Source organism: Scyliorhinus canicula, chromosome 1 (genome assembly GCF_902713615.1).
Source record: "Scyliorhinus canicula chromosome 1, sScyCan1.1, whole genome shotgun sequence".
Classification (NCBI taxonomy): Eukaryota; Metazoa; Chordata; class Chondrichthyes; order Carcharhiniformes; family Scyliorhinidae; genus Scyliorhinus; species Scyliorhinus canicula.
The window spans coordinates 197,668,945-197,691,368 of record NC_052146.1 but is presented as its reverse complement, the minus strand read 5'-3'; the positions used below and the strand labels follow the sequence as shown (position 1 = coordinate 197,691,368).

General features: G+C 45.0%; 1 protein-coding gene across 1 annotated transcript in view; it reads left to right on the top strand.

The window, feature by feature from the left end:
* ralgapa2 (Ral GTPase activating protein catalytic subunit alpha 2) overlaps positions 1-22,424 on the top strand; it is a 730,448-nt gene that overhangs the window by 192,031 nt on the left and 515,993 nt on the right. Inside the window, 4 exon segments of the mRNA XM_038805980.1 lie at positions 40-188; positions 1,211-1,322; positions 15,172-15,409; positions 16,420-16,587. Of these exon segments, the coding sequence (XP_038661908.1) occupies positions 40-188; positions 1,211-1,322; positions 15,172-15,409; positions 16,420-16,587 (667 nt within the window).

Genomic DNA, 22,424 nt, shown 5'->3' with positions numbered 1-22,424 from the left:
ATAAATTTTGACATTAATATTTGTACATAATTTTAAAAGGTATTTTTGACAAATTCTGCAAATGTCTTCCTGTTGGAACCCTGCACTGATATCTCAAAGATTCTGGAAGAGCAGATTGATGTGTGCAAGGCGGTCTTGAGTATCTATCGGCACATGATCATGGAATTAACCATGAGCAAGAAGACATGGTGAGTTTAACCATCAACCTGAACTATTGCACTAAATTGTTCATTTATATCTTTAGTTTTTAATGTGTAAACCTGTGCACACTTGCCTCATGTGTGGCAGCAGATATTTGATGTAGATTGTAATTGACTGACATTTATTTCTATCGTGTATTTATGGCCAATATAAATACTTTATTTTAAGCTGATTCATTTGAATTTTGCGGATTTTCTTTATTTTAAATTTATTTTTCCCATTTTCTTCTAACTATTTGTAGCCAACATTAATTTGGTGGTATGTTTACCGTGTCCTCCTGACAATATTTTAAAAAATAAATTTAGAGTACCCAATTAATTATTTCCAATTACGGGGCAATTTAGCGTGGCCAATCCACCTACCCTGCACATCTTTTGGGTTGTGGGGGCGAAACCCACGCAAACATGGGGAGAATGTGCAAACTCCACACGGACAGTGATCCAGAGCCGGGATCGAACCTGGGACCTTGGCGTCGTGAGGCAGCAATGCTAACTACTGTGCCACAGTGCTGCCGTTCTGACAATATTTTGAAATATGATTCCTCTGCCACACTGAAGATGCAATGATATCTTTTTAATGGGAATTGTCTTCCTTAATTTTCCCACTGCAGTGTTAGAATGTCGGCAGATGGTTAGACGTCAGGTTGAGCTCCTTGGAACAGAAGCACGAGATTACACTGCCTGTTTTGTTTTCTTCCCCTAACATTTATTGCAGTTCCGGCAGTTGATTTTGGAAAATTATTACTTTGCACAGTGCTATAATAGAGAACAATTTATGACTACCAACACCTAATGGAAAACCTTGCCCACTCTTGCATATTGGAAATTCATTTTCTCACTGCATACGCGCTCATCCTTTTAATTCATGTTGAGAAAGTCATACAATCCTCAAATACATCTACGTTCCCATCAGGAGTGAGAAATTCGGCAAAATATCTTCTATTTGTTGATTTAGATATGCTCATGGTATATTTCTGGATGATTGGATATTTTAAAATTTTTGTTTACAGGGAACAACTTTTGCGAGTGTTGCTCAGGATCACTGAAACAATTATGCAACAGCAACAGGATTCACACAAACGTGATATTTTTGCAGAGCATATGGCTGGACTACTTTTCCGGGTAAATGTGCAAATTTGCATTGTTTATGTGTAGATAATTACAGTTATCAATTTGTATCTAAAAAGTGCAAATTTACGGTCATTGGAGCGTCTTTCCAGTTTCAGATCATTCTTGAGTGCAGGAGAGGAAACTGACAGATCAGATGTTGAGCAATAGAGTTTCCTTTGGATCATGCTGGTTTAACACGGGTAGTGTTGGTAGATATCAAAATTGGCTCTTGAGATTCTCTCTGGCCCTTGTGTTGGTCGAAAATATGTAGTTCATCTTTTCTGTGGTGTTTAATGAAAGTCAATGCTTTGGGTTATATCCAGTGTTGTTTTAGTGCCTTAACTTGATGTTGTAAGATTGACATTTTCCAGGCATTCTGACAGAGCATTTCTGGCACCCACTTTCGTAATCAATCAGGAGACTCGATTTTTCAATTTTCTGAGTTTTTTCCCTAGTTTAGCATGAGCAAGTATTGTGTTTCAAAATATGATAACTCTTGAATGCTTCTAAATCAATTGTTTCCATGTCACGTGATAGCAGAAATAGGTGGTTGATAACTGTGGTTATTTTTCTCCTCTACCTTATAAAATAACATTTTAACATGTATTCATCAGTGGACCCAGCATCAGGAAAGGTGGGGGAGAGGGGTAGCTGAAAGCCACATCTCTCCCACCCTACTCGTGACTCCAGTGATCCCCTTCCCATTTTCACTCCCCTATGACTTGGGGTCCCACACTGATAGTGGATCTCTGACCTCCCTCTGTGGGTGAGGATGAGAGGAGGCCAGTAGCTCTTGAGTTGAAGGATTTGCATTGTCGTTGACCGCAATCGAGGGGAAGTCCTGATAGTGGCAGCTTAAGTACCTGAAGGGCACTTGGTGTCATTGGATCTCCCCCATAGAAGTGATGGAGATTTCCTGCCGGTACCGGGCTGAGATCCCCGTTGGACTAACAGAAATCCAACCTGTGTCAGATTCTCAATGAGTAACAGGTCCTTCTTGGAGATAATACTCTGTAGTTCTAAGGATCTATTTAATGTTCATCATACTAAATTTTTGGCTTCATAAGTTTAATTTCATGTGGAATGAATTATATTCTGTTTCAAACAAGGCTTTGTCGCCACAATCTCATTGGGGTAAGCGTATTGACATACCGGCTTTGACTGCTGTTTGACTGTCATCTGATGACCGCTTACTCTTTCCCTCACCTCAGGCTATACTTGCTACAACCTTGAGTTATGTCCCTCAGTACCAACTTAGATCTTGCTCCATCAAAATGTTCATAATCTCTCAGCCTGGTTGTTTCCTCTCGTACAGTTCCCATCTTTGCACTGACAAGCTCATGGAGCATTGAATTGAATGTATTTGGCGCATAACTGGTTTAATTATCCATTACTATATCTGTCTAAATCATACAAAATACAACTCCCATTTGCTCTGCAAAGCACACTAATCTTATTTCATCTTTGAGAACCAAAATAATTCCAAACTGCCTATTATTGGTGACAGCAGCATGTATTCATACAGCACTCCTACTCTACTCTACTCTACCCCCCACCCCCTGCTGACGCTCACTCTCCTGCAAAGAAGTCAATAAATGGTTGCCACCTTCGGGCGAACCCCTGTACAGATCCCCTCAAGGCAAACTTAATCTTTTCCATACCCAGGAAACTCGACATGTCCGCAAGCCACAACGCAGTCTTCGGGGGCTTCGAGTCCCTCCATGCCAATAGTATTCGTCGCCGGGCTATTAGGGAAGCAAAGGCCAAAACATCGGCCTCTTTCTCCCCCTGGACTCCCGGGTCTTACGAAATCCCAAAAATTACCACCCCTGGACCCATCGCCACCCTTGTTTTTAGCACCCGGGACATGACGCCCACAAATCCCTCCCGGTACCCCCTAAGCTTAGTGCATGCCCAAAACATGTGAACATGGTTCGCTGGTCCTCCTGCGCACCTAGCGCATTTGTCGTCTATCCCAAAGAATTTGCTCATCTGAGCCACTGTCATGTGGGCCCGGTGAACGACCTTAAATTGAATCAGGCCGAGCCTGGCACATGTTGCGGTCAAATTTACCCTACTCAGGGCCTCTGCCCACAGCCCCTCCTCCATTTCCCCGCCTAGCTCCTCCTCCCATTTAAGTTTCAGTTCTTCCATCTGGGACCCTTCCTCCCTCATGAGCACCCTATAAATATCAGAGACTCTACCATCCCCTTCCCCCCCCTAGAGACTATTCTGTCTTGGATCCCCATTGGCGGGAGGCGTGGGAAGGATGGGACCTGTCTACGGGCAAAGTCCTGCAACTGTAGGTACCTAAAATAATTTCCCCTTACCAGACCAAATTTCTCCTCCAAGCTCCTCAAACTCGCAAAGCTCCCTTCCAGGAACATATCGGCCACCCTTCCTACCCCCGCCCGCCGCCATGCTCGAAACCCCCCATCCATACTCCCGAGGGCAAACCGATGGTTGTCGCAGATTGGTGCCCAAACTGACGTCCACATCTCCCCTCCATGCCTCCTCCACTGGCCCCATATCCGCAGGGTCGCCACCACTACCGGGCTGGTGGAGTACCTGGCCGGCGGCAGCGGTAGAGGAGCCGTGATACAGCACCTTTAATGTAGAAAAATAGCTCAAATAAGCACTTTATTTATAAGCACCCCCCCCCCCCCCCCCAACCCCCCATTTCAAGACCCCGCTTAACACTAACTCTCCCCCCATTGCACTTCGGTAAGTCAGCTGACCCATGCTGACCCCGGCCGTTCCCTCCTCTACCTCCAATCCTACTGTTGTCTACTTCTTCGGGCCCCCAACTTCCCCTCCCCCACAGGGTAAGAAAGAGAGAGAGAGCCACCCCATTCTTCCCGGGTAACAAGAAAAAAAAAACGGAAGGGGAAAAAAAAAGAAAACAACGAACAAACTCCGGGTGTTGCCCCGAACAATGAACAACCCCCCCCCCCCCCCCCCCCCCCCCCCCCCCCCCCCCCCGCCACCTGGCGGCTTCCCTAACTGACAGGCCCATCTCCCCCTTCTGTGGCGTGGCTCCGCGAAAGCAGAGAGCTGGCAAAGGACCCCGAGGGCAAAAACAAAGAGAGAACGGGACAAACCAACATACCATAGCCCCCTCCAGCCGCCTCCCCAGCCCCCATACAACTTACACTGTTTCCAATCTTACATTAGGACAGCACCTGGTTACACCTCTTCACCCGGGCGTTCGAACAACATGCAGCTGCCCATTAGTTCAACTTCTCATTCTTAATGAATGCTACGTCTCATCTGGCGTATCAAAGTAGTGGTGCCGGCCTTGGTACGTGACCCACAGCCTCGACGGATGCAGCAGCCCAAACTTCACCCCTTTGTTGTGGTGGGCCGTCTTGGCCTGGTTGAATCCCGCATGCCTCTTAGCCAAATCTGCTCCCCAGTCCTGGCAAATTCGAATCTCATAGTTCTCCCATTTACTGCTTCGCTCCTTCTTTGCCCACCACAGGACACATTCCTTGTCTGTGAAGTGGTGGAATCTTATCACCATAGTCCTCGGCGGTTCGTTCGCCTAGGCTTCCTTGCCAGGACTCTGTGCGCCCTGTCCAGTTCCAGGAGCCGCGGGAAGGCCCCCGCGCCCATCAGCGACCCCAGCATTGTGGTCACAAATGCGCTTGCATCTGACTCCTCCGCACCTTCAGGGAGGCACAGGATTCGCAGGTCCTGCCTCCTCGATCTATTTTCAAGGTCTTCCAGTTTCTCCTGCCATCTTTTGTGCAGGGCCTCGTGCGCCTCCACCCTGACTGCCAGGCCCAAGATCTCATCCTCATTTTCAGAGACCTTTTTTTCTACCTCTTGGATCGCCTTCTCCTGCATCTTCTGACTCTCCATCATATTTTCCATGGAAGCCTTCATAGGGGCCAGCATCTCCGTCTTGAGCTCTGTGAAGCAGCTTCTCAGGAACTACTGCTGCTCCCGCGACCACTGTGCCCATACCTCCTTGTCCGCACCAGCTGCCATTTCGTCGTTTCGCACCCGTCCCCTCGTTTGACCGATCCAGCCTTCTTTACTGCCCCACTCCATACAGCGCTAGTGGGAGCCTCACCAGTGTTTACTGCCCCACTGGGGATCGCCACCAAAGTGCCGCTAAAGGTCCGTTAACGGGCCCAAATGTCCGATCTCGGCGGGAGCTGCAGAACGTGCAACCTACCCGTGCATGGCCGCAACAGGAAGTTAAGAATTCTTTGCTAATTGCTATTTGTGATGAAGTAGACTGTTGTGATGACTTCCTGTGGCGGCGATGTCCGAGTGAGCCGCACATTCGGCGGGCTCTCACTCCGGCGTGCGTTTAGGGGGTGATTCCCCATGATAGCGAGACCACGGAACTGAAGGAAGGCGGCAGAAAAATTGCTGAGGAGCGGGCTGCGGCACATGGAACAGCGGGAGTCCAGGAGGCAGAAGGAGAGAGAGAAAAAGGGACAAAGACAAGGAGCTGAAGAAACTTACCTGGAACCTAAGATGGCGGACACACGGACCCCGGACTCAGCAATCCAGCAGGCGCTGGATAACATGCTCCAGGTAATGAAATCCAGTTTTGAAGCGCTGAAGCGGGACAGCTTGGACCCACTCCAGAAGGCAGTGGATCAGCTGAACCAGAGGCTGGATGCGCAAGGTGTTAAAGATAAGGAGCTGGGAGTGGCGGTGGAGGAGCAGGCGGATGCGTAGACGGTTGCGGCGCTAGAAGTTGACGGGCTGAAGGAGCGGCAGAGAAGACTGCTAGACAGAGTGGAGGAGCTGGAGAATAGAGCCCTCAGGAACAACCTGAGGATGGTCGTCCTCCAGTGTTAGATGCTGTGGTATGAAGAGGCAAGAGTTCAGCTTCTTTTTCACTAACACACCTTTAATGGTTCAAACTCACTCTGCACAGAACTCTACAGATCATCACAAGCTCCAGAGTCCACTTGAAGCCCCTTTACATATTAGTGTCAATCATTGAACACTAAACATAAATGAGACAATCATTGAACACTTAACATAAATGAGACAACTAATTGCAATGTCTCTTAACCCATTACTTAACAGTCTCCCCTTCCTTGGAGAAAAAAAACAATTAGGTAAAAAAAAATTTCAAGAAACTAAAACACACAACTGATTCCCACTTCTTTTTTTTTAAGTAGAAGAGAAAAAAAAACATTCACAGTAACAGGCGCCCTTCATTCACGATATCTAAAAGTTTCTGTGAACTAGCCCCTCTTTTCGTGAAACAGTCTGACAGTTGATAACTACTGTCAACCCATTTAATTTTTGTTATTTCCCCTCTGTCCAACATCTGCTTTAAACTTGCGATGTCTATCCATAACCTCTTTTCATTGACACTTTTTGTAGAGTGCACATTTTCCCACAGGGATTTATTGTCAATGTGACAGTCAATAGGTATATTACCTAAATTCTCTAATCCCAAAATTTCTGTCAATATCTGACTTGTATAAAAGGCCATATCCACCGCTTCCACTAAGCTTAATGTCTCAGCAGCCAAAGTGCTTTTGACCACTCTCCTTATTTTCTTTGTTTCCCACACAAGAGGGCAACATTTACCATTGTTCCCCAAAAGAAAAATTATAAAACCTCCTGCGCTTGAAACTCCCATCACATAAATTTGCATAGGACTCATCACTATAAACTGTGAGTTTCAAATGCCTAGGATCACCTAAAACAGGGAACTTCAAAACACACTCCTGCATTTTTAGTTTGACCAACACTTTATTTGCTCTTATTATGTCTTCCACTTTGGGATCATTCATCTTTGTACTCGACTCTAAAACATCAAAACTCACGTCCGGTCTAGTCTGTCTTCCTAACCAGTTCAGTTGCCCAATTAAACTTCGCAGTTGCTCTTTTTCTATCTTCGAAACCATTGCGTCTTTTTATGAAACCCGACCACGACTAATTGCTATTGGACTGATGCTTTCCAAGTAAGATTGCTGACGTAAAGTTGCTCCTAACTTAGTCTGTCCAATTTCCAAACCAATATATTTAAATGCACCGGAAACCTGACTTGCAACCCTGAATTTTTTCCTCAAACCAGAGATTACAATAGCTTCAAAATCACTAGTCTCACCCCACAAAAAATCATCGACATGCATCATGAAGATGCCAGCAAGATTTCCTTTATAATGCCAGTAAAACATTGCAGGATCTGCTTTCAACTGGCAACAGCCTAACTTTAACAAGACTGACCTCACCGAAAAGTACCACACTCTAGATGCATCATTTAATCCATATACACATTTGTTCAACTTTCACAGTACCCCTTCTGTGTTAGCTGCTTCTTTAGGAGGACGGAGAAAAATGTCTCTCTGGAGCTGATGCCCCTGCAAAAAGGCAGCTTTTATATCTATAGATTTGCATTCCCATGCCTTTGTGGCTAATAGAGCCAAGAAGATCTTTAAAATAACCTTTCCTGCTGTAGGTGAATCTACCCTTAAGTCCTGATCATCTACGTTTTCTTCAAATCCCCTTGCCACAAGCCTGGCCGTTGCCTTATAAGTTCCATCTGGAAGAACCTTTTCTGTACAAATCCATCTGTGGGATAGAGCTTTTTGTCCCCTATCCGGTACTTCCGTGTGTACCCGAAATTCACTCCAACTATGCAATTCTTGCTGTTTAGCATCTTTGATAACTTTTTCATCTAATTTATTTGGAGCCACCAAAATCTCACGTGCACGTGGGCTTCTACTTCTATTAGTATTCGTAGTCTTACTCCTGTTCCGAGATCTTGATAAACTACGTCCCCTTTCCTGCCTGGTATCTCGTTCTGTACTGCTACTGCTTGATCTTTCTCTTCTGTGGCGGGATGTCCTTTCAATAGTCCTCGACCTTTTCCTGCGTACCTGTTCACTATCCGATGTACTATCTGAACTGGCACTGCGTTTCTGTGCCCTCCATTTTTGAACTTCGTTTTCCCAATCCATTGTCTTAACTTCTTCCCCTGAATGCTGTACATTCAACCAATGTTTATACTTTCCAGTGGCCTTCCCTGCTCTACTAATAACAGTTGCATCCTTCCATTGACTAGACCCTTCAGGCAAGTATGTCACTTTTGTACCAACCTTTGGCAGTTGTCCTTTCGGAAAAATGGCCTGATCTAATTTATCAGAAGTGTCGTGTTCCTCTACAGAAACCCTGTCTATATCAGTTTCATAGATTTCATAGTTAACTGGTCCTCATAGTTCTGTAACACATGCGTACCAGATGACTCTGGTTCCTCGTCTTGTCTGTCTGCTCTGTCTAAATTTGAAAATTTGTAATCGGTACCCATTATCCTTGATGAATGTACCCTAACAGTTTGATTACCATGTTGCAAAATAAATGTTTTGCCATCTATGCCTATGACCTTCCCTAGGCCTTTCCATTCATTAAAATTGTCTCTCTTATAGTATACCATGTCTCCTTACTGAAAAACGGCATCTGATGGCCGTACATTATGTCTTAAAGCTCTGCGATTTCTTTCAGAGACTTCTGCTTCCAAAAAAGCTTTTCTACTGCTATGTAACGCGTTTAAATGTTCAGCAAAACCTGAGCTAATTGTAGTCCCTTCCCAAGCTGGAGGCTGGTCATCCAAAATGGAGGGAATTTTAGGATTTCTACCAAACACTAATTGATAAGGGCTATAGCCCCCAACTATCTGCAATGAATTCTTTGCATGTACCACCCATGCTAAAGCTGAATTTAGCATGCAGTTTGGTCGATCTCCCAAAATTTTCCGAAGCATGTCATCGATAACAGCATGATTTATTTCGCAGACAACATTACTAAACGGGCTTTCGGCAGCCGTGTTCATAACTCTGATATTCATGTTTTCACACATATCCCTAAACTCATCATTAGCAAATTCTCCCCCATTGTCCGTAAAGAATTTTGCTGGTGGACCCATTCCTGTCCCGACCGAATTTTCCACAATTTTGTCCAAAATTACTCTGTTTTCTTTACTCCATGTAAAGTAATAAAGTCGCCAGACCTTCTTCTGAGTCTAACTCTTCCAACTCCAGCTCAGAAAGCACTTTGTTTCGGATTTTACTGCCATATGGTAAAGAAAGAGCCAATGCCATACCTTGTTTTCTCTTTCCTAAAGCAGTCACCTTAGTCCACATAACTACCGCACTTCTCCATTGGTCGTATGATTCCCTTTTAGAAAATAGGGGAGGATAATCATAACCAGCCATCTTTGTCCTGGGTTCAGCCATGTTTCCCTTTTATTTCCACTCCTTTGTTTGATCTGGAAAAATTGTATCTTTCAAGCCTTCACATTTACACAGCAACCATTCTCTGCTACCATTGTTAGATGTGTTAGATGCTGTGGTATGAAGAGGCAAGAGTTCAGCTCCTTTTTCACTAACACACCTTTAATGGTTCAGATACACTGCACAGAACTCTACAGATCATCACAAGCTCCAGAGTCCACTTGAAGCCCCATTACATATCAGTGTCAATCATTGAACACTTAACATAAATGAGACAATCATTGAACACTTAACATAAATGGGACAACTAATTGCAATGTCTCTTAACCCATTACGTAACATCCCGGAGGGGGCTGAGGGAGCTGATGCCGCAGAGATTGTAGCAGACCTATTGATGCAGCTGATGGGGGCCGAAGTCGTTCCGTGACCGCCGGAGCTGGAGGGGGCATACAGAGTGCAGGCGAGGCAGGGGCGGCCAGGCGCCCCCCCCCCCCCCCCCCCCCCCGATGGTGATTAGGTTCCACAGGTTCGTGGACAAGGAGCGGGTGCTGCGGTGGGCAAAGAGCGGCAGGAGCAGCGCGTGGAACAACAGTGTCCTCTGCATTTACTAGGACCTAAGCCAGGAGGTGGCTCGGTGGCGAGCAGCCTTTAAGCAAGTCAAGGAGGTACTGTTCAAGAAGCACGTGAAGTTTGGTCTGCTGTTCCCGGCTCGTCTATGGGTCACGCACCCAGGGTCAACACCACTACTTCTCCGAGCCTGAAGAAGCGATGGACTTTCCGAGGGATCAGGGGCTGGTCCCGAAAAGAGGCCCCACGGGCGTGAATTAGGGTCCGAGGACGACCGTATGAAGGTACGCCGAATGGGCCTGGACTGCTGTTCGACGGTTTGCTGGGTCAAAGGTGCCAAACGGAACATTTGGGACTCTTTCCTTTGTTCATGGACACTGGTTTGTTTTTTGTTTTTTTTCTCTTATGTTTTTGTTTTTTCCTCTTTTTTCTGTTTTTTCCTTTTCGGGTGGATTTTTACTTTTTGTGCGGCTCGCGCAGGACACTGGAGCTGGCACGGTAACGAAGGGAGGCCGGTCAGCAAGGGGGGGGGGCCAAGGACGTGGGTTGGGGTTTTTTTGTTTTGTTGATGTCCATGCCTTCCTGTGCCAGTGAGTTTGCTCCAGTGGGTTGGAGAGGGGGATAGGGCGCCGGGGAGTGGGGAGGAGGACGGGGAAACAATGTGAATGAGACAGGAGGGCGCCGGAGTGATGAGTCACCGGGCTAGCAAATTGGCTAGTCAAGGGAGTCAGGTGGGGGGGGGAAGATCACCCAGTGGATGGCAGGGGTGGAGGTATCGGGGGATGTTGTTAGAGGGGGGGGGGGTTCTGCTGACGTGGGAGAGACTTGAAATAGGCACTGGAAAGGAGGTCGAGGGTGGAGGCAGCCAAGAGGCGGGCCAGGAATGGCGCGACGCACGGGCCGGGGGCCGGCCCGAGAAAGGCTATGGCTGACCAGCTTGGGGGGGGAGGGTTGTGCCCCCCGACCAGGCTGATCACCTGGAACGTCAGGGGACTGAATGGGCCGGTTAAGAGGGTGTGGGTGTTCGCGCACTTGCGGGCTCTGAGGGCGGACGTAATTATGTTGTAGGAGACACATCTGAAAGTGTCTGACCAGACCAGGCTAAGGAAGGGCTGGATTAGCCAGGTCTTCCACTCTGACTTGGACTCGAAGTCCAGGGGGGTGGCAATCATGATCAACAAGCGGGTGCAATTTGAGGCAGAGGGCATAGCCGCAGACAGGGGGGGAAGATACCTGATGGTACGGGGCAGACTGGAGGGGAGAAGAGTTGTGCTGGTGAATATATATGCCCCGAACTGGGATGACGTGGACTTCATTAAAAGAGTGCTGGGGAAGATCCCGGACCTGGACTCTTGTAGGCTAATAATGGGGGGGGGGGGGACTTTAACATGGTCCTTGACCCAGCTTTGGATCGGTCGTGTCCCAGAACGGGTAGACTCCCAGCAATGGCAAGGGAGCTCAAAGGGTTTATGGAGCAAATGGGGGCAGTGGACCCCTTGGAGAGCCAGACAGCCGACAGGAAGGGGCTACTTGTTTTACTCGCACGTCCATAAAGTATATTCCAGGATAGATTTCTTTGTACTAAGCAGGGATTGTATAGGGGAGGTAAAGAACATGGAATATTCGGCAATTACTATCTCAGACCACGGGTAGTGCGTGACCCACTGGGTAGACCTGCAGATCGGGCTGGCGAACTACCAATGCCCGCTATGGAGACTAGACGTGGGACTGCTGTCGGAGGATGGGAACTGAGAGGCTTCGGAGGTGTATGCAAAATTACTTGCAGGTGAATGACACGGGGGAGGCCTCAGCTGCACCCTGTGGGAGGCGCTAAAGGCAGTAGTGCGGGGGGAGCTGATTTCAATTGGGGCCCACAGAGCCAAGGCAGACAGGGCAGAGATGGATAGATTGGTCAGGGAAATGGGTCGGATAGATGACGAGCACGCGGAGTCCCCGGGGGAGGTTTTACTCAGGGAGAGGCAGAGACTACAGGCGGAACTGGGGGCACTACCCACGAGAAGGGCTGTGGAACAGCTTAGGAAGGCGAGGGGCGTGGTGTACGAGCATGGGGAAAAGGCTTGCAGACTGTTAGCGCAGCAACTCAGGAAGAGGGAGGCGGCCAGGGAAATAAGTAGAGTGATGGATGGGGAGGGGCACAAAGTGGAGGACCCGGCAGGATTGAATAAGGTATTCCGGGACTTCTATCACAAGCTGTATACTTCGGAGCCGCTGGAGGAGATGAAAAGGTTTCTGGACGGGTTAACATTCCCAACAGTAGGTGGGGGGGCGAGTGGATGAGCTGGGGGCCCTGATTAGAGTGGAGGAGGTATTGGGGGGCCTAAAGGCCATGCAGTCGGGGAAAGCCCCGGGGCCGGATGGATACCCAGTAGAGTTCTATAGGACGCTCTCTGAGCTGGTGGGCCCGGTCTTGGCGAGGGTTTTCAATGAGGCGACCCTGCCGCCGACAATGTCGAAAGCCACTATATCACTGATATTGAAGTGGGGTAAAGACCCGGAGGCGTGCGGGTCCTACAGGCCAATCTCCCTGATTAATGTTGACGCCATGCTCCTGGCAAAGTTACTGGCGGTTAGAATGGAGGACTGTGTACCGGAGGTGATTGGGGAGGACCAAACTGGGTTCGTGAAAGGTAGGCAGCTGGCGGCCAACGTGAGAAGATTACTTAATGTGATAATGATGCCCCCGGCGGGCAGGGAGGTGGAGGTAGTGGTGGCGATAGACGCCGAGAAGGCCTTTGACCGGGTGGAGTGGGACTATCTATGGGTGGTGCTCGGACGGTTTGGGTTCGGGGAGGGACTGGTGAATTGGATCAAATTATTATATCAGGCCCCAAAGGCCAGCGTCAGGACTAACAGAGAAGTGTCGGAGAACTTTAGGCTGTACCGAGGGACCAGACAGGGCTGCCCGCTCTCCCCGCTGCTGTTTGCGCTGGCCATAGAGCCGCTGGCGATTGCGCTGAGAGCCGCAGAGGGATGGAAGGGGATGGTGAGGGGCGGGGTAGAACATAGGGTCTCTCTTTATGCGGATGACCTGCTCCTGTACGTGTCGGACCCAGTGGCCGGGATGGGAAGTATACTGGGAATGTTGATGAAGTTCGGCCTGTTTTCAGGATACAAGTTAAATACGGCCAAGAGTGAAATGTTTGTGGTACAGGCAAGGGGCCAGAAGAACAGATTGAGAGGGCTACCGTTTAGGCTGGTTGAGGAAAATTTCCGGTACTTGGGAATCCAGGTGGCGCGAGACTGGGGCAGGCTGCACAAGTTAAATTTGGCCAGGGTGGCGGAGCAAATGAAGGGAGAGTTTCGGAGATGGGATGCACTCTCGCTGGCAGGGAGGGTGCAGACTGTAAAGATGACAATCCTCCCTAGATTTATGTTTGTTTTTCAGTGTCACCCGATCTTTGTCCCACAGTCCTTCTTCAAAAGAATTAACAGGATGATCATGAGCTTTGTCTGGGCGGGAAAATCCCCGCGGGTGAAGGAGGCGATGCTGGAGAGGAACCGCAGCGAGGGAGGGCTGGCTTTGCCGAGTCTGATTAATTATTACTGTGCGGCCAACATCGCTATGATAAGGAAGTGGATGGTGGGTATGGGGTCTATCTGGGAGCGGGTGGAGGCGGCTTCGTGCAGGGGCTCCAGCCTGGCAGCCCTGGTCACGGCTCCTCTGCCGCCGGCCAGGTACTCCACCAGCCCGGTAGTGGTGGCGACCCTGTGGATATAGGGCCAGTTAAGGAGGCATGTAGGGGAGATGGGGACTTCGGTTTCGGCGCCAATCTGCGACAACCATCGGTTTGCCTCCGGGAGTATGGATGTGGGGTTTCGAGCATGGCGGCGGGCGGGGGTGGGAACGGTGGGCGATATGTTCCTGAAGGGAGCTTTGCGAGCTTGAGGAGCTTGGAGGAGAAATTTGGTCTGGTAAGGGGAATTGATTTTAGGTGCCTACAGTTGCGGGACTTTGCCCGTAGACAGATCCCGCCCTTCCCACGCCTCCCACCAATGGGGATCCTAGACAGAATAGTCTCTAGGGGGGAAGAAGGGGAGGGTCAAGTCTCTGATATTTATAAGGTGCTCATGAGGGCGGAAGGGTCCCAGACGGAGGAACTGAAACTTAAATGGGAGGAGGAGCTAGGCGGGGAAATGGAGGACGGGCTGTGGGCAGAGGCCCTGAGTAGGGTAAATTTGACCGCAACATGTGCCAGGCTCGGCCTGATTCAATTTAAGGTTGTTCACCGGGCCCACATGACGGTGGCTCGGATGAGCGAATTCTTTGGGACAGAGGACAAATGCGCTAGGTGCGCAGGAGGACCAGCGAACCATGTTCACGTGTTTTGGGCATGCCCTAAGCTTAGGGGGTACTGGGAGGGATTTGCGGGCGTCATGTCCCGGGTGTTAAAAACAAGGGTGGCGATGGGTCCAGGGATGGCAATTTTTAGGGTTTCGGAAGACCCCGGAGTCCAGGGGGGAGAAAGAGGCCGATGTTTTGGCCTTTGCTTCCCTGATAGCCTGGCGACGAATACTATTGGCATGGAGGGACTCGAAGCCCCCGAAGACTGAGTTGTGGCTTGCGGACATGTCTAGTTTCCTGGGTATGGAAAAGATTAAGTTTGCCTTGAGGGGATGTGTACAGGGGTTCGCCCGAAGGTGGCAACCATTTATTGACTTCTTTGCGGGAGAGTGAGCGACAGCAGGGGAGGAGGGATAAATTGGCGGGTAGTACCGGTGGGAGAGGAGCGGGCTTGTGCAGTATGTTACGATTGAAGTATTGAATGTACGTGGATGTTTGCACATTTTTGCCTTTTTTGCTTTCTTTCTGTTGATGTCTGTAACTGTTTACAAAGCCAAAAACTACCTCAATAAAATTGTTTATTAAAAAAAAAGTAGTATGTTGTGATTAAATTACCATTCTCTTGTTTACCTGGGTGCAATCATGGTTAAAGTAAACCTTTGGTATTGTTCCTTATATTTTTTTAACATTGCATTGTCCCTTTAACTCTTGCTTTCCATTGTAGTCAATTTTAAAATATTTAATTATAGCACAAATCTTTTTTTTTTCTTTTCTGCAGACTCTTATTGTGGCTTGGATCCGGGCTAATTTAAGTGTGTATATCTCACGAGAACTTTGGGATGAGCTGCTGTCTGTACTGTCTTCTCTCACTACCTGGAATGAACTAATTATTGAATGGGCAAAAATTATGGATTCTCTTACTGTGGTGTTGGCAAGATGTGTTTACAGTCTGGATATGAATAATTTACCACTGGACAAACTAAGTGAGCAAAAGGAAAAGAAGCAAAGAGGGAGAGGTAACAACATTTATTTATCTAAGTTATTTGGAAGGCTTTGCTTTTGGGAGAAATGGTGGAAATATGGCTTTAACTCCATCATCAATATGCCTGATTTACTCCTGTTATCACAATACCGGTAGCACAGTGATTAGCACAATTGCTTCATAGTTCCAAGATCCCAGGTTTGATTCCCACCTTGGGTCACTTTCTGTGCGGAGTCTGCACATTCTCCCTATGTGTGCATGGGTTTCCTCCGGGTGCTCCAGTTTCCTTCCACAGTCCGAATGAATGAATGAAAATCGCTTATTGTCACGAGTAGGCTTCAATGAAGTTACTGTGAAAAGCCCCTAGTCGCCACATTCATGCGCCTGTCCGGGGAGGCTGGTACGGGAATTGAACCGTGCTGCTGGCCTGCCTTGGTCTGCTATAAAAACCAGCGATTTAACCCAGTGTGCTAAACCTGCCCCTGTGCAGGTTAGGAGGATTGGCCATGATAAATTGTCCTTGGTGTCCAATAAGGTTAAATGGGGTTACGGGGATAGGAGATAGGATAGAGGTGTGGGCATAAGTGGGGTGCAAGGGCCGATGCAGACTCAATGGGCCGAATGGCCTCCTTCTGCACTGTAAATTCTATGAATGCAAATATGCTTCTGATCTTGAATTGTGATGGGGGTGACAAAGTGTCTAATAGACCGTGCAAGATTGAGTTTGCTGCTCTTGCTTCCGCAGCCAATCCAAAATCCGGTAGAAAATTGAAATTAACAAGTATAATTTCATGATTACTATTAACCTAAACCTTGGTATGAATATCCAACATTCACAGTTAGTGCATTATCAACCATTTGTGTAGTTCAATGTGAAATTTTTGTGCAGGAATGCCATATTTATATATTATCAACAATTGCTTAAATTAATTAGCTGTTGGTTAATTGAATTAACAATTGATTCAATGAATTAACATTTGGGTAAATGAATTAACGATATGTAGGACTGAACCTAATATGTTTTATGCATCATTAATTTTTAAGGTGTATATCAGGATCTTAGTAAGGTAACTGGAGTAGGTAGGTCCTTTTCTCTGAGTTGGAGAAGTCAACCTGATGGTGCACAAGAGCATATGCGATTTAGAAGTGCAACTACCTCTGGTGCCCCAGGAGTGGAAAAGGCCAGAAATATTGTTCGTCAGAAAGCAACAGGTAACTGAAGGACTAAATTATGAATGAACTGCAAAGTATTTTTGTACTATGGTGTAACATTCTGCCTGCCTTCATGGGCTTATTTAAATTTTGTTTGCTAATTATGGATTTATCATCAACTCAAATTCTGGATGTGAGCATTTTCAGGTTTATTTACTTACTTGCTGCACTCCACTCTATCTCTACTCCTTGCTAACCAAGTAGAATCTTGAGCATTTTTTGCTATCTTCATTTAAAGTTCTTATGGACTTGCTTCCTCGATGAACCTTCCACCCCATCCCTTGATTGTCTTCTAATCTAGTTCCTTATTTCTGAACTCTGCACATTGACTCATGTTGTCAATTCTCTTTATCATGCTTTGTTTCCAATTGTCTGAAAAATGTTGCCATCACCCCTTTCCTCCAGGAGCTCCTACTCAGTTCTTCTGACTTTGTAAAATACCCCTATATCTCCTGCCTTCCCTCTTCAGTCTGTTAATGCATTGTTGCCATGTAACTGCGTAGCATTATTACTAATTTGACTATAGACCAGCTCACAGCACCAAGGCAACAAGTTGTTCAGAGTTACATGACTTCTTTTGCAATTCATGTTGCATGCTGTCCTTATATTGTCCTCAATCTCTTCATTATTTTATCATATCATTCACACCTTCTGTCACTGTTGTTTAGTCCACATTTTCCAGCTTCATTTCCTCCTATCTCCTCATGCACTTTATTTTCTCAAGCAAGTGCAGTTACCTGTGATGTACAACAATTTTGTTCATTATAAATGCTCCCTCTCTAACATCTGCTCTTTCCATCGCCATCACTAATTTGAGGATTCTGCCAATTTCCATTATCAAGCCCTGCATAAATGGTAACTTCCTGCTCAAAGTTTAAACCAGCTATCATTTAATACAGAGACAGATTAAGTGATAACCGTTGGAAAGAAAAATGCAGTGACATGATAAAATAAATTACAATTTTAAAGAAGAGAGAACTGGCGGGTCACATACATTAATCTTTTAAGGCAGGACATGTTGATACAGCAGTTTTTTTTTTACAAAAATGAATCCCGGAGTCTTGGCTTTATAAATGGGACATGGAATATAAAAGTGAGGCAGTTGTAGCAAATCTTGATAAATGTGCTTGGATCTCAGCTAGATTATGCCCAATTCTGGGCATCGCAGATATAAAGGCCTTTGAGAAAATGCAGAGGAGATTTTACTAGAGGGTTGAGAGATTTCAGTTATGTGGAGAGATGAGAGAAGCTGGGATAGAAAAAACATGCGGAGTTTTGATGGAGTAAATAGAGGGTTAGTAACTAAATTTAAGATCATACAAGGGGCAATGAGTTTTTTAATGCAGCGAGTTTTAACATCTGGGATAGATTGACAGGGTAATGGAAGTTACTTCAATTGCAACTTTCAAAAGAGTATTGGATATATGCTTGAGAAATTTGCACAGTTATGAAAAAAGAGTCAGGGTTTAGTTTTTAGTTTTTATTCTTTCATGGGGTGTGGGTCTTATTGACTCGGCCAGCAGTTTTTGCCCTTCAGATTTTGCCCTTCACCTTGAACCCCTGTCGTCCATGTGGTGTCAGTGCACCCACAGTGCTGTTAGAAAGGGAACTCCAGGATTTTGACTCTGTGACAGTGAAGGAATGGTGATATAATTCCAAATCAGGGTGCTGTGTAACTTGGAGGAAAACTTACAGGTTCCCACGCATCTGCTGCCCTTGTCCTTCTCTGTGGTAGAGGTTGTGAGTTTGGAAGGTGCTGTTGAAGGAGACTTGGTGAATAGGTCTTTTAAGGAGCTAGCGCAAGCACGATGAATCTTGAGTCCCTTTTGTGCTGTATCATTCTATGTGGCACTTGTAGGCTTTGTCAACTCTTTGCTGGTTGTTTGGACTTAATCTGATGGGGTACAGCTTCAGCATTCCATTCAGTTCCCTACTGTGCATTCAATCTCGCTTATTGTCTGTCATGAAGACCGCCATTTTCTAAATATACTCACTCGTGCTCCTGTTTCTTGTTCACGCTGTTGGAGCCCTCAACATGGTTTCATTATGAGGTTACGTTTTACCTTTTTTTCCTCTACGCTTCCACCCCACACTACCCTCAGCTTAGTCAGAACATTGAGGTCCACGTTCTTTGCCAGAAAATATCCTGCATATCCATCGTTCCTATCTTCATTCTGTTCCTGTGGCCCAGCAGCCCTCGTCATTAATTTTAATTCCCTCCAGGTTTCACCCCTTTCTATTTGTGTAATTTTTTTCCAGCTGTGTGTTCAATCTGCAGCCTTCAATCCATTGACTCTAGATTGCTGTTTTTCTATGCTCACACTAATTCACCATAAAAAGTTACTTTTTTGGTCATTATTCCCTGAATTCTAGAACAGGCATCAAAGAAATATTTTGCCTTGCTCCTTCCCCCTTTATCTATATAACCGCCAAACAAGTTATTTCCTCAATTATCCATATTCTTTCTTTCTCTTTCCCCTTCCCTACTGCCATGTTCCCAGACAAATTCCACCTCCTTTTTTTGTAAGTTGCTTTCAGACTTTTTGCATTTCATTATACAAATTTAAATGTTAATGAAGTTATATATACCTTCTATTTATGTACATTACTTTTTGCATGACAGCGGAAGTTCATTTTCTTGTCATTAGGAGACCTAGTTAACAAATTTTCATTCAAAATTTCGATTAATAAATGCTCAACTTAATTTTGGTTTAATATCATTTACAGAGCAGTATACAGTGAGCCCACATACTACACAAAGAGAATTTGGTATAATTTGTAAATGGTGCTGAAATTCTTGCATTGTGTTCGTTTTTTCTCATTGTTGGAAGTGTAATAAAGGACTAGAATTAGAGTTCCAATTTTAATTATATTCAATGGGAATTAACTTCAAACCAAATTTCCAGTGTTGCTAATATACATTTTTATTGCCAAACTGTCAGTAAACAAGTGTTTACTCCTTTTTCAGTATTTGTGGGCAAGGAATTTCAAATGAGAATTTTTAATTGACCTGTTTTTCGAATTAAACATTTGTGTTCTGTGTAAACAGGACTTTGCAAACTTTATTTATGGTATGAAGAATACAAGAGCATAGGAATTAGGATTCAGGAGCAGGGGTAGGCTATTAGCATTTAAAAAAAATCTATAATTACAAATACACAATTCAATAAATAAATCTGATCAGAATGAACCATAAATTACGTGAGATATTTAAAATAAGTACGTCAGATTAAATGCTTAATATATATGGGGCAAGGTTGAAGTTTAATGTTTGCTCTTTAAATTTCTGTGATGCTCACTCAATTGCCATAATACAATGACTTTGAGAAGTCTGTGCTACTACATATGGTTAAGTGCTGTTTGGCCAATCCTCTATTTTATTTCTGTTGAGAAACCCGGCTCTTGGTGTCCACTGCAGTGTTGTTGCTAAATCACAGACCTGAAAGGAACCTGAGTGAAAGGACTAGTGTGGAAGCACACACTATACAGACTTGTACAGCACGTGTTTTGTGAATTTTGAAATGATGTCGATTGCAGGAGAGTGGACTGACGACAAGGTTCTTTTCATTCTTCTGTGGTGTGCCATTATTTATTTTACAAGGAGTTAACCATAGAGGTCCTCCTTTGTGTGCTGCACAGACGTACAGAGAAATGTGTCCCCCGCTGGCCATAAATAAAGATCTTTTTATTATTAACTGTAGGACTTGAAACAGTAGATTTTTATTTTTTTGGTTTCCTTTTAAAGAGTGGAGTCTCAAGATAAAAGACAAGCAGATGGTACATATTCGCCTTCTCAGGTGCCATTGCTGGCTGACACAGGGCTACAAAGCTATTGGCAAACATACATATCCCCATTGACGGATAACAAATTGGTGTGATTAGCATGTTTGTTTTCCATAAACCCTTCAGCTTTCAGACTCGATCATTTTTGCATTTCTTTAGCTTTTTCTTCAATTAAGACCAAATTTGTAAATCAGGATGGGTTCTTTTTAATAAGTAATGACCAACTACAAACTTATTTTTAACAAGGCCCTTTATGCTTAATATCTTTATTACTGTGATTTGATGTAATTAGTTGTTAAAAGGCATATATATTTGCCAGATGGACAAGTCTTTAATAATGAGTGCCGTTTTTAAATATGCTGCATCTGTGTCTAAGTGAGATGAAATGGACATTTGCTGCCTCCACTTTCCTTTATGATGAATAGCTTACCTAATTGGATTTTCCATGCAGTGAACATCTGAGTAATGTTTTGCTGTATGTGTGTTCTGGCACGGTTTGAATGCCAATTTTAATATTTCTTTGTCTATACAATTGAAAACATGATGAAAGAAAGTACAAAAGTATAATTACAGGCTAAAATATCTTGTATTTCATTGTAGAATTTTTATGCAGTGTAATTCAGACTTGTGGCATACCCCTAACTTCAGTTAGTCATCCATAACTGACTAAAGACACTTTTAAGTGTTGAGAGATCCCCTCACGCCAAATGTTAGAAATGCAGCTGCCTTTTAATATTCCACCAAAGTATAGTCGCAATGTCCTTGTAAAGTGCGAGTAGCATTATTAACCAGATATTTTGAGGTGTTATCAGAGCAACCAATTTATTTGAACAGATACTGCCACATATTAAGCACCATATTGGAGTTTTCAGGGTTTTTAATTTCCTGTGTAAAAGAAATTAAGACTTATTTTTTGCATCTGTGAATTATTGTAACAGCTTCCAATATCACTTCTTTAGAAAGTCCCAGATCGCTCACTCACCCCATAATTGGCACAGCTAAGGCTAACATTTCACTCTGCATGGTGTTGAACTTTTCTGTATAATTTCTGATTACACATGAGGAACTTGAGATTAATGATTTTAAAGTGATATTGGTGACAAGTAATACAAAGCAAACATGACTGAAGATTAGGTTGGCCAAAATGAAGCATAAATGCTGGATGTGTAATGTTGTGCTGTGCACATTCATCGTTGTATTTAAAATGCTGGGCTAATAGTTTTTTGAACAACTAACATTAATGGCTTAACCAGTGTGGTAACACAATGTCTCAATCAATCTTAGCTTTACCCTGAGATGAGCTTCCTACCACATATCCATGCCATTACTAAGACCACCTATTTCTACCTCCGTTACATCGCCTGTCTCTGTCCTTTCCTCAGCATATGAGCTGCCGAACACAGTACCCATGCCTTTGTTACAGGAATGTTAGCTTTCCTGATTTTGCACTCTTGAAGCAGTTGGAAACTCTCTTGCTTATGTTCTAAAATGCACCAGGTTATGCTCACCAATCCCTCAGCTCCAGTTAAGCAACACCTCTGTTTTAAAATTCTAATCTTTTTTTCAAATCCTTCCATCGTCTTGCTCTCTCCCTATCCCTGAACTCTTGGAGGCCTCAAAGATCTCTGCACACTTCTAATTCTGACCTCTTGAGCATTCGTGATTTTTGTCTCCTTGGATTGTTCCTTAAAACCTTTTTTGACCAAGCCATTGCTCATTTGCTCTAATTTCACCCCGTGTGACTCTTCGGTTTTTGTTTGATGATGTTTGTAAAACACCGTGCGATGTTTTATGTTAATGGCACGATATAAATACAAGTTGTATTTGATCCTTTCCATCTGCTTCAATGTCAGTTCAAACTGTACAAACCTATACATGCGTTCTTTCACGTAAAACGTCCTGGAATCAAACTAGAAGAGTTCCTGAACTTGCCTATAAGTGATATGTGATGTGATCTTGTAATGTCACCTAAATGTTAGCATTTTTGAATTCATGTGCATTTTAAAAAAAAGTTAAATTCAAGCAGAAGGGCAATTGAAACCTTGATATAACAG